The sequence below is a fragment of the Cebus imitator genome, unplaced genomic scaffold (genome assembly GCF_001604975.1).
Source record: "Cebus imitator isolate Cc_AM_T3 unplaced genomic scaffold, Cebus_imitator-1.0 Scaffold60, whole genome shotgun sequence".
Lineage (NCBI taxonomy): Eukaryota > Metazoa > Chordata > Mammalia > Primates > Cebidae > Cebus > Cebus imitator.
In genome coordinates this window covers 4983622-4994587 of record NW_016107375.1, presented here as the reverse complement: position 1 = coordinate 4994587, position 10966 = coordinate 4983622, and the positions used below count along the sequence as shown (strand labels likewise).

General features: G+C 50.0%; 1 protein-coding gene across 3 annotated transcripts in view; it reads right to left on the bottom strand.

Annotated features, from left to right (window-relative positions):
- Positions 1-486: 486 nt before the first annotated feature.
- The window catches only part of ST8SIA5 (ST8 alpha-N-acetyl-neuraminide alpha-2,8-sialyltransferase 5), a 74636-nt gene continuing 64156 nt past the window's right edge, over positions 487-10966 (bottom strand). The window contains exons 6-8 of one of the 3 annotated variants that reach the window (XM_017529696.2): positions 8545-8657; positions 3663-3755; positions 487-2173 (exon numbers count right to left, since the gene is read on the bottom strand). In XM_017529696.2, the coding sequence (XP_017385185.1) occupies positions 1705-2173; positions 3663-3755; positions 8545-8657 (675 nt within the window). In that variant the 3' untranslated portion in view covers positions 487-1704. The remainder of the gene's footprint in view (positions 2174-3662; positions 3756-8544; positions 8658-10966) is intronic. The other 2 variants (XM_017529697.2, XM_037738983.1) reach the window with 2 other exon arrangements.

The window sequence follows — 10966 nt, the reverse complement described above, 5'->3', positions numbered from 1 at the left end:
CGAGAATAGTGGTGTGTATGGGGCACAGGCTCCACAACAACCCACCCACAGGAAGCACAAGCCAAGACAGAAAGGTTTGGCCAAGAACGGAGCCCTGGATCAGGAGCCCAGAGGCCTGAGATAAAGTCTGCACTCTCCTCTGTCCCTGACTGGCTCGGCCTGGGGGCCTGTCAAATGAGGTGACTGGATGGCAGCTCCTCACCCTCCCAGAGCACCCAGCACGTATCTCTTGGCCCTGTACCCCCAGAAGACACAGATAATGCCTTTGTTTATCCTCATGTCTTTCTAAATCCAACCACAGACCAAAGCAGAATAGGCTTTCCAGAAATGTTGAAGGGAAGGAAGAAAGATGGAAGGAAGTGGGGGAGAAGGGGGAGGAGGGAGGGAGGCAGGCTGCCAGGCAGGTGGGCTGAAGTCCTGCTCCCAGCACTAACATCCTACGTTTCCACAAAGCTAAGTTCTAAGGCAGTTCACCAACAGTGTCTCTTAGACATAGTCCCATTTTGGTGGAAACACCACAGGGAGAAGCAAAGGGAATTAATGTCAGACGAGAAATGACATGTGAACCCCTCTCTTCCTAAGCCCAGCTGACTGCCCCAAGCCCAGGCCCAGGGGTCCGCTGTGGGAAGTCACATCTTCATAGCAGAAGCCTCAGTGATGCTGGTGTCGGAGGCCACAATTCGCTTCTCTCTGCTAAGCTCACCGCCTCACATGTCAGTGCTTTCCAGCCCAGAGGCTACGGTTCCAACTGAGGAACACGATGCAGCAGGATTCTGCTGGATTCATAGACATGAGAGGAAGAGGTCTTTATAAATAACTCCTGGTTTAAATGGAGCTGAAAATAGGGAGACAGAAGAGGAAGCCAATTTGCTAAGCACTTATTGAGTCAATAACATTGGCTTGGAAGCCATAGTGCAAGTGGCTGGTCTGGTTTATTTCCTTCTCATCAAAAAAGCTAATGCAGGATTGAACCTGGAGGCACCAAGACTGCGTGTGTGTCCAAGGATGTGTTTGAAAGGGTAGTGTGGCGCTTCTCAGATGATGATGTCTCAGCTAAGACATGACACAGGCCTTGCCTTGTATTAGGTCTCTAGGTGTCACGGAAGAAAATGTCGGGTGGGGTGGCTTGGCTGTTAAGTCCCTCGACCTCTTAAGATATGCTTTCTTCACTGGAAGGTCTAGTCACTGGGTTGGCCTCTAAGCTCTGAGATTTAGATAGAATTTCATAGCTAAGTCTTCAATATAAAACTCAGGAACCAAAAGTGTTAATAAAATCTCAACTGTGCTCATGTGTCCTGTGAAGTGTCCTGTCTCCTCCCTCAATTCCATTCTCTGTAGGGCCTTCCTTCCGCTGCAACAGGGGCCTGCACTTTGTGCTCTCTCTCGGATGGCAAAAGTTAGTGGAAATGTGCTTGATTCACTTGCAGTCCCCAGAGCCCCTGATCTTGGGGTGTGGCCCAGTAGCATGCTAGCCAGGGCAGGTGGAGGCACCCTTGGGGGCCAGGCCAGGAGGCTGAGAGCTGACTCTGCCCCGGTACCTAACCCTGCCTCCCCTCCCCAGGATCCAAGTACAAAGCTGAACTGTGGAGAAAGGGACAGCCTGAACGCCAGGCTCCCACACTGCCTGGCTCGGGGCTCCGAATTCCACTGGGAGGGACAGCAGGAGAGGATGTGCCACTTGCTGGGCAGCCTGGCAGACCGCCATCAACAGCAGCTGCAGGTGCCCGTGTGCACCCGAAGGATGCCTCGGCTGTGCAGGTGCAGGAAGTTGAAAATCTCGGAGGGCATGGCGTGGAAGCCGGGACGCGGCTTGACATTGTCATAGTAGTGGTGGGTGATGTAGAGGCCCGAGGGGTTCATGGGGAAGGCCCAGAAGCCAAACAGGTGCACCTCCTCGCACAGCTCCAGCGCCGCGGTGGCCAGAATGAGGCCAGTGCTGATGCGCTTGGCACGCACCCCCAGGCTGAGCCAGTAGCGCGACACGTTGACCAGGTACTGCGGGTGGAAGTAGTAGACGGCCTGCGGGGACTCGAAGTCGTCCAGCACGTACTTGACGCGGATGGACACGTCGGTGTTGCGCGTGTTGTAGAAGGCGGGCAGCAGCACCGACGCGTTCTCGTACACCTGCAGCACGCGGTAGAACGGCCGCCGCCACTTCTCCAGCTTGTGGAACCTGCGCGGGGCGCGCGGGAGAGGTGAGTTCCCACTTCATGCTCCCAGGCCCCTGGCTTCCCCACCCGTGCACCCTAGGGCTTTGCAAAGGACAGAGGGACTCATAAGGCCACCTGCCTCCTCACACCTCCCGCACCTGTGCAGATGAAGGTGAGGCCTTTCTCAGGGGCAGGTGAGTTTTTGTAAGTGAGTGCAGGAGAGGGCAATCGGGATCCAAAGGGACAGATATCCAGGGTGTGGCTGCAGCAGGCAGGGCAATGCTGAACGCAAAAGGATGAGGGTGGCCCAAGGGAGGCTCATCAGGGAAGTGGTTGCAGGAGAGGAGGCTTGCTCTAGAGGCCTCAGGCATCCACCTGTCATCCCCAAGATCCCCAGGGACGAACCCCAAATGTGGCTGCCTGTCCTGGCTCTGACGCTTCCTCCGCTGCAGCCTCCGTTTCTCTCTCACACACCAGTGTGGTGTTGTTTATAGAGACAGGGTCTTGCTCTGTCATCCAGGCTAGAGTACAGTGGTGCAATCATAGCTCACTGCAGCCTCAAAATCCTGGACTCAAGCAATCCTCCCACCTCAGCTTCTTGAGTAGCTGAGACTACAGGTGTGCACCATAACATTTGGCTTTTTTAAAAAAATTATTTTAATTTGTTGTAGAGACCAGGAGCTTGGTTCCAAGTTGGTCTCGAACTCCCGACCACAAGCCACACTCTGGCCTCAGCCTCCGCCTCCCAAAGTGCTGTGGTTATAGGCATGAGCCACCACGCCTGGCCCCGCTTCTTTACATTAAGCAGCCTTCCCTCTTGGGCCCTCCCTCACCTTTCTGAGCACTCCTTCACTTAGTGACTTTGCTGTCTCTTCCCACCCCTTAAATAGCTGTTCCCTGGGCGTCTGATCCAATTCAATGACTCCCGTCCTCTCATCTCCCACTGTCCCCTCCTCTTACATGTCCTCTGGTCTGGTTGGTGTGACTATAACCAGGGCTAGGGTTTTAATACTTCCCTTAAAACCTTCCAGATGAACCCCAGCAGGGGATCCAGGAGGGGAGCTGAGATCTCAGTGTGAGCTTCTCTCCAGTACCACCTGGACACAACCAGGTAGAAAGCTGCCTGCCCTGGTCACACCCTGGAAAGCTGTCCCACCCATCTCTAGGTGAAGGTAGTATAGACCAGTACCATCCAAAAGAAATAATGCAAGCCATACAGGGAATGTCCAATGTCCAAGTAAGCACATGTGAAACAGTAGAAATGGTGACATTTTTATATTTTCTTTCACCCACTATTTTGAAAATACCATTACTTCAACATGTGATTAATATAAAAAGTTAATGAGGTATGTTATCCTGTGTTTCGTATTTAAGTCTTTGAACCCCAGTGTGTGTTTACACTCACAGCCAGCACATCTCCGCCTGGACTAACCACACTGCCAGTGCCCAGTAGCCCCATGTGACTATTGGCTACCGCTTTGCACAGCGCCATTCTAGAAAGAGGCCACTGACCTCTCTGTGATGATGCTGGGGTTCACAGTGACCACGTCCGTCTTCACCCCCACGTCCATGGTGTACTTCTCTGAGATGGGGGGCAGGTTGCACCTGCAGAAGAGAAAAGGCAGCCTGAGCACAGGTGGCCGGCCATTCAATAGGTCAAGCTGGGGAGTGAAGGGATGTTGATCATGTGGGCAGTGGGATGCAACGGCAACCAGCCTGGCGGGTTCTCTGTGGCCAGGTGATAAGACAGTGGTCCTTCTGCTCCATGGCAGGCACTGGGACAGCCAACAGGCTTGGCTGAAGTTCCAGATAAATGCGGCCAAGAAACCACAAGTTGTAAAATGCAGTTACAGGCTTGGGTAGTCCCTGGACCTCTGGAAGATGGGATTATGGCTCTCAGAGGACAGGTGGCAGGGGAGCATCTCCTTTTGTAGAGAGGCAAGACTTCCCCGAGGAAGCAAAGCTTGAGCTGAGGTCTGAAGGAGGAAGTGAGCACAAGTCCTGTGGCAGGAGAAGGGCTAACTAAACATGGGATATGTTCAAAGATACATCTTAGAAATGCAACACATATTGTGCGCAAAAGCAAGTCGCCACCATTTGTAGAAAGTCCCATAGTAGGAAGAGTAACAGCCCCCAAAGATGTCCACATCCTAATCCCTGGAGCCTGTGACTATGCAGCCTTATGTGGCAGAAGGGACTCTGCAGCTGCAATTAAGGCTCTTGAGATGGAGCCATTGCCCTGAGTTATCTGGGGGAGTCCAATGTCATCACAAGGGTCTTTATAAGAGGTGATGTGACAACCAAGGAGAGAGAAGAAAATAAGTGGCAACAGAATTGGAGTCAGAGAAAGAGACTGGAAGATGCTCCACTGTGGGCTTTGCCATGAGCCAAGGAATGCCGGGAGCTTCTAGGAGCTGAAAAAGGAAACGAATTCTCCCTGGGAGCCTCCAGAAAGGAATGCAGTTCTGCAGACATCTTGATTTTAGTTCAGTGAGACTTCTGACCCCCAAGACTGTAAGATAACAAAATGTGTTGTTTTAAGCCACTAACTTGGTGGTAATTTTTTATAGCAGCTATAGGAAATGAATACAGCCCCAAACAAGCATGGTTTAACAATATATTGTTCAGGGGTACATCTACATGTGACACAACAATTTTTAACAATGAGAGAATGATTACTAAATTCAGGGTAGTAATACCTTTAGGGTGAAACAGAGGTAGAATGGGAAGGAGCACACCAGTTGACACAAAGGCTTGATACAAACATTCAACTTTTTAAATCAAGTGGTTGGTTTACAAATATTCATTTTATTGTTTTGCTTCATACTTATGTGTTACAAATATTCTTCACATCAAATGCTACATAATGAATGAATGAATGAATGAATAATAAATGCTGAAATAAGCAGATGTTAACTAGGTGAATGTGGAACTCATGAACATTCCAGACACAAGTCCTGTGCAAATGTCCTGTGGTAGATGAGAACAGGAAGAACCCAGGAGTGACTGCAGCCCAGTGACTAGAGCACAGGCAAGCGGGGAGTGGCACAATCTGAGGGCAGAGAGGGAAGAAGGGGCCAGACCATAAGGGACGGTGGGCCTTGTGGAGAATGTGGCCCTTCATCAAGGGGAAGCCATGGGTTTAAGGAATAAACGTGCAGAGCCCTCTACAACAGGACTAGGACTGTCACCTACTTTATGATCCAAGCACACCATTGTCTATCAGACCACTATAAAGGCAGGTTTTATATTCTCCTTAAAGATTGGGGAGGGGGTTGTCTGCAGTCAATTACCATTTTTTGAGCACCTGTGACATGCCAGGAACGTTCATAGGATTATGTGAGACATCAAGAACCTCGAGTGGCAGATATTAGGCTCCCTGTGTTGCAAATGGGAAACCAGGCATTCAGAGAGGTCAAGGGACTTGCTGCTACTGTATTAGGTGGTCAAGGCAGGGTGGAGGACAGGTCGGTCTGACTCCAAGTCTAGGTCTTGTTCCCGATGCAATAGCATCCAGTACAGATATGCCTGGAACAGGATGGAGTCTCGGGGCATCTTGGTGTGCACACACAGGCACCCAGCGAGCCTTTGCTGCTGCTGCACTGCGATGACGATGATGGTGATGAGGATGGAAAGGCCCGCAGCATCTCCAAAACCAGCTCAAACAACTGCATGCTCTCACAGATCTTAAGTGGTGGGACAAGAGACCGGCCCCTTAGAGGGAGAAGTTTACTGTCACATTACTGAGCTAGGGAAATGATGTGATACCGCAGAAAGGATGCAAAACCAGAACTGTATTCCCATTTCTGACTATGACTAGCCCCGTGATCCTGGCAAGGAATATCATCCCCCTCCAAACATTTGTTTTTCATCTGTAAAATGAGAGTATTTTAAAATATCATTTTTTATAATAAAACTTATTATGTGTCCTACACTGTTTAAAGATTTTACACATATTAATTCATTTATTCCTCATACTGACCCCAAGGGGCAGGTACTATTATCATCCTCATTTTTCATTTTAGGGAATAGAGGCAGAGTGGTTAGGTAACTTATGCAAAGTAACACAGCTTTTTCTAACTCAAACCAGGCTGCCCAGCTTCAGAGCCTGTGGACATAACCACCATACGCCCCACTTCTTAGCCCTGAAAATCACGTAAGTCCATTTTTTCATTCACTCCTTCATCTCTTCATTTAAGACTCAATTTCTAAGTAGTTATGTTGTGTCAATTACATCAGTCACTGTAAACAGAAGTTCTCTGTGTGTTTCCAATCTGCAAGCGTGAGACCACCCAGCTGGTCCCTGGTTATAGGGCTGGGTGTTAAAGGCCACATGAGAGGTGGACACCAAGTTGCAAGGGAGCCCAGAAAAGGGTACAAGTGGGGATGGCCAGGGAAGGAGTGGATGATTCCTGAGCTAAGCTTGGAGAGACAAGTGGTAGTTGGCAAAGCAGGATGTAGGGGCTGGGGAGACAGCATTTCAGGCAGAGAGAACGGGGCCTGGAAGGGCAGTGGCTGGCTTTAACTGGGCTCTAATGGTGTGTCCAGTGCTGGAGGTACTAAGAGCTATACAATCATTAAGTCATTGAATCCCAAAACTGAGGGATCTGCTATCCTTATCCTCATTTTGCAGATGAAGAAACCAAGGCCCAGAAGAGTAAGAAGGCATTCCTGAGGTCATGCGCCTAGCAATGCTGGAGCCTGGATCGAAGTTCAGGGAGACCCCCGAGACCTGGGCTTCTCCCGAAAAGACCATCTTGAAAGAGGCTTTCTTTGTTTACACAGGTGAGGTTAAAAAAAAAAAAAAGAAAGAAAGAGGCTTTCTGGCTGGACGAAGTGGCTCGCTCCTGTAATCCCATCATTTGGGGAGGCCAAGGTGAGCGGATCACCTGAGTTTGGGAGTTCAAGACCAGCCTGACCAGCATGGAAAAACCCCATCTCTACTAAAACACAAAATTAGCCAGTGTGGTGGCACATGTCTGTAATCCCAGCTACTTGAGAGGCTGAGAATCGCTTGAACCTGGGAGGCAGAGGTTGCAGTGAGCCGAGATCGCACCATTGCACTCCAGCCTGGGCAACAAGAGCAAAACTCTGTCGCAAAAAAAAAAAAAGAAAAAGAAAGAAAGAAAGAGGCTTTTCTTGCCTCCCCTGGAAGGAACGTGGATGGCTAAGGATTCAGTAATGGCCAGAGATTTCCGTATTGGAGGAAGCTTAACCTTCAATGTTGGACTCAACTAGGCATCCACAGGGAGCATGTGGGCAGACTCCAGATCACAGAGAGAGGAGCGTCTCTCACACTCTGCCTGTGACAGCGGTGACGCAGGGTGTCCAAGGCTTCCTTCTTCTTGAGACAGAGTCTGGGGTTGGACAGTCAAGAACCCAAAATATGCAGGAGCTGCCTTTATTTTAGGACCTCAAGTCACACCAAACCTGCTCTACCCTCCCCAACCTGACACCAACTGAGAGGCCAGATGATTGTGAGTGAGTCCATGCTTCATGCAACCCCACTGCAGACTCAACCCAAGTCTCTTTGCTTTAAGCTATTTTTTCTTTTTTCCTTTTTTCTTTTCTTTTTTTTTTTTTTTTTTTTTGAGAGGGAGAGAGTTTTGCTCTTATTGCCCAGGCTGGAATGCAATGGCCCGATCTCAGCTCACTGCAACCTCTGCCTCTTGGGTTCAAGTGATTCTCCTGCCTCAGCCTCCCAAGTAGCTGGAATTACAAACATGCCACCACACCCAGCTAATTTTGTATTTTCAGTAGAGACAGGGTTTCACCATGTTGGTCAGGCTGGTCTCAAACTCCTGACCTCAGGTGATCCACCTGCCTTGGCCTCCCAAAGTGCTGGGATTACAGGCATGAGCCACTGTGCCCTGCCTAAGCTCTTATTTTCAACCCACCTTCTTTACCCAAGCTAAAGAAATAAATGAAGATCCACAAAGAGATAAGAAGGGGGCTAAAGAAGCATAAGGAAAAAGTACAAGGACCAATCTCTGGCTTAGTTCGAGTCAGGGTGAAGCCAATATTGGTGTCTGCCACAAGGCTGCCCTGGTTCCAACCAGTGCTTCTGGAAGGGTAGCACCCAAGAAGACAGTGCCCAGAGGACCTCCTGACATGGCTGCAAGCTCCCGAGTCCTCGGTGCCTTCAAATCTGTGATGCCCTTTGCTCTTGACACATCTCCCATTGTGCAGATGTGGAAACTGAGGACCTGACAGTTCAATGACTTTCCCAAAGAGATGGGGCTGCAGAGAGGAAGGGATACCCCAGAGCTGAGGGTCTGCAGGGGTGGGGAGTGGGGATTAGCTGCTTAAAGGGTAGTATTAGGGCACCCGGGGAAGAATATGGAGGAGGAGGGACATGGGGTACTGGCAAGGGCAGAGCCAGGGTTTCTTTTACCGGAAGACGAAGTCGGCGCTGTTGATCTCCCTCCCGCAGCGGCTGTTCTTCAGGATGCCTCCGTTGCCCACCACGGCACACTTCTTAAACTGGGACCGGTAGTAGGGCATGTCCTGGGGGAGGCACAGGCACAGCTGTCAGAGCCAAGCCACCCCCTGCCTCAATCTGCAACTTTCAAAGCTACCCACCCCTATTAGCTCCTGGCCCCGAGAGGCAGCCTTGTGGAGAATGTGGGAGGAAAGCTGTTTTCCACTTTACAGATGGGAAGAGGGGTCGAGAGTCTTGTTACTATTAGACGGCTGCAAAAGTCACCTCCATCTCTGACGCCCAGGGCCTGCTGGGCAGCTTTCCTCCTAGCACATAGCAGCTGGCAGCCTTGCATGAGACAGGCTAGGCCTGCAGCCTGAGCTTTCAATGGGACCAGCAGACAGGCGGGTCTCGTGGAGAATCATGCTGCCCTGGGACCATCAAGAATAAGCCTAATGTAAGGGGGACTTCTGTGGGAGACTGTCCTTATTCATGGTCCATTATCCCTGGACAGACAGGCCCAGTGTGCCAAGACAGGGAAAACAAGGACATCTCACAGCCAGGGGCTGAGTAAACGGCATCATTAGACTTTTACCAGAGAAAGGGAAAGAAACAGTCATTTTCGGAAAAATCATCAAAAGTTTACTATGTTCTATATGAGTGTTTCCTAAACTTTAAGTTAAGAACTACCTGGGCTACTTTCTGAAAATATAAATTTCTGGACTCCATCCCAGTGCCATGGAATCAGAATCTCGCAGATAGGAGGCTGGGAAGCTGAATTTTTTACAAACACGAAGAGATACTCATATTTAGGGAAGTTCAGGGAATGCTATTCTACGTCACACTGCTCTAATTCAGGGACAAGCGAGCCGCACACAGCCCGTGGGCCACATCTGGCCGGCCGTCTGTTTTTGTGTAACTTGCAAGCCAGGAATGGATTTTATATTTTTAAATGGTTGGAAACAACCCAAGGAAGAAACTATTTTGTGATACGTGAAAACTATGTAAAATTCCAATTCCAGCATCTAATAAGATTGAACGTGTTATTGGAACATTCTCATTTGTTTACTCATGCCTATGGCTGCTTTTGTGCTAGAATGATAGAGGTGAGTAGTGCTGACAGAGAGAATATGAACTGCAAATCCTAAAACCGTTACTGCCTGGCGCTTTCTGGAGAGAGTTTGGTGAGCCCTGCTGTCTGTCCCTGGGCCTCAGTGGTCCACACCCTGGCTCTCCTTGGATGTGTATGTCATACTAAGCTGTGTTACACGCACGGCATTACTACCATGCCCAGCCGGTATTTTCTTATTTTCTATATTCCTGATGCTCTGGCACCTGGTGCCTTGCTAATTCCTAGTTAGCAAACAACTGTCCTGCAAGCTCACCTTTCCTGTGAAAACCAACCAATCAGAGCCCACATCCTCATTGACTGCCTACTATCCCACCTGCTCACCCCTCCTACCGCCACCCTAATCACCCCAGGGCCAGGTATCCGACAATCAGAAGCAGTCCCTATGCCGCCGAGCCTGCGTTAGATGCAAGCCCACCTGCTGTCACCAGCCTCATGTCCCAGGCCTTGTAAAACTCACCTTGGAAAGGTGGCTCAACACCCTCCTCCAAGGGCCGCAGTGGGTGAGAACACGTTTGACACCTCTTACCTTCAGCTCCCCCTCCATGTCCTCAGAATGTACACTGTGGTAGCAGTCACAGAATGCAGGAAACTCTGGGCTTTGTGTCATTAGCAATCAGCCAAGAAGCAAGGCAGACAAGGCCTTCAGATTTCATCCAAAAAGACCTCCACATGCCCCTACTCAGAATTTCTATAAACTGCATTCACTAAGTGCTGCCCTGGGCCCAGAGCTCTCCCGGATGTGGTTATGAACACACCCATGCAACCTTCCTCCTCTTCAGAGTCCGTACACTACCACACCTGGGTAACGACCAGAACTGGCTGGAAGTGCAGGCTCCAGGGCCCCTTCTCTGAAAGTAGCGCGGTGAGACTGCACCAACGGTCAGTCCGAGTGATTGCAAGTGCTCAGCATCAGTGATCTGAACCGTTCACATCTGCGGCTCACTCATCCTGCGGTCCTCAGTGGGCAGGGTCAGTGCTCCAAACCATTCAGGTCTGCGGCTCATTCATTCTGGGGTCCTCCATGACCAGGGAGCCACCGAGCCAGCCCTGCACAGCCTACCTCCAGACTTCTTTTATGTGAAAGGAAAAAAATATATATATATATCTTGACTAAGTCGCTGATATTTTAGATGTTCCGTCATAACCGGTCAAACCTATTCATAGTCCAAACCCCAGTGTTTCAGATAAGGAGACTGAGGCTTTGAAAGACAAAATATCTGCCCAAGGTCATCCAGTGAGCTGACCTTGCAGGTCCAGCTCTGC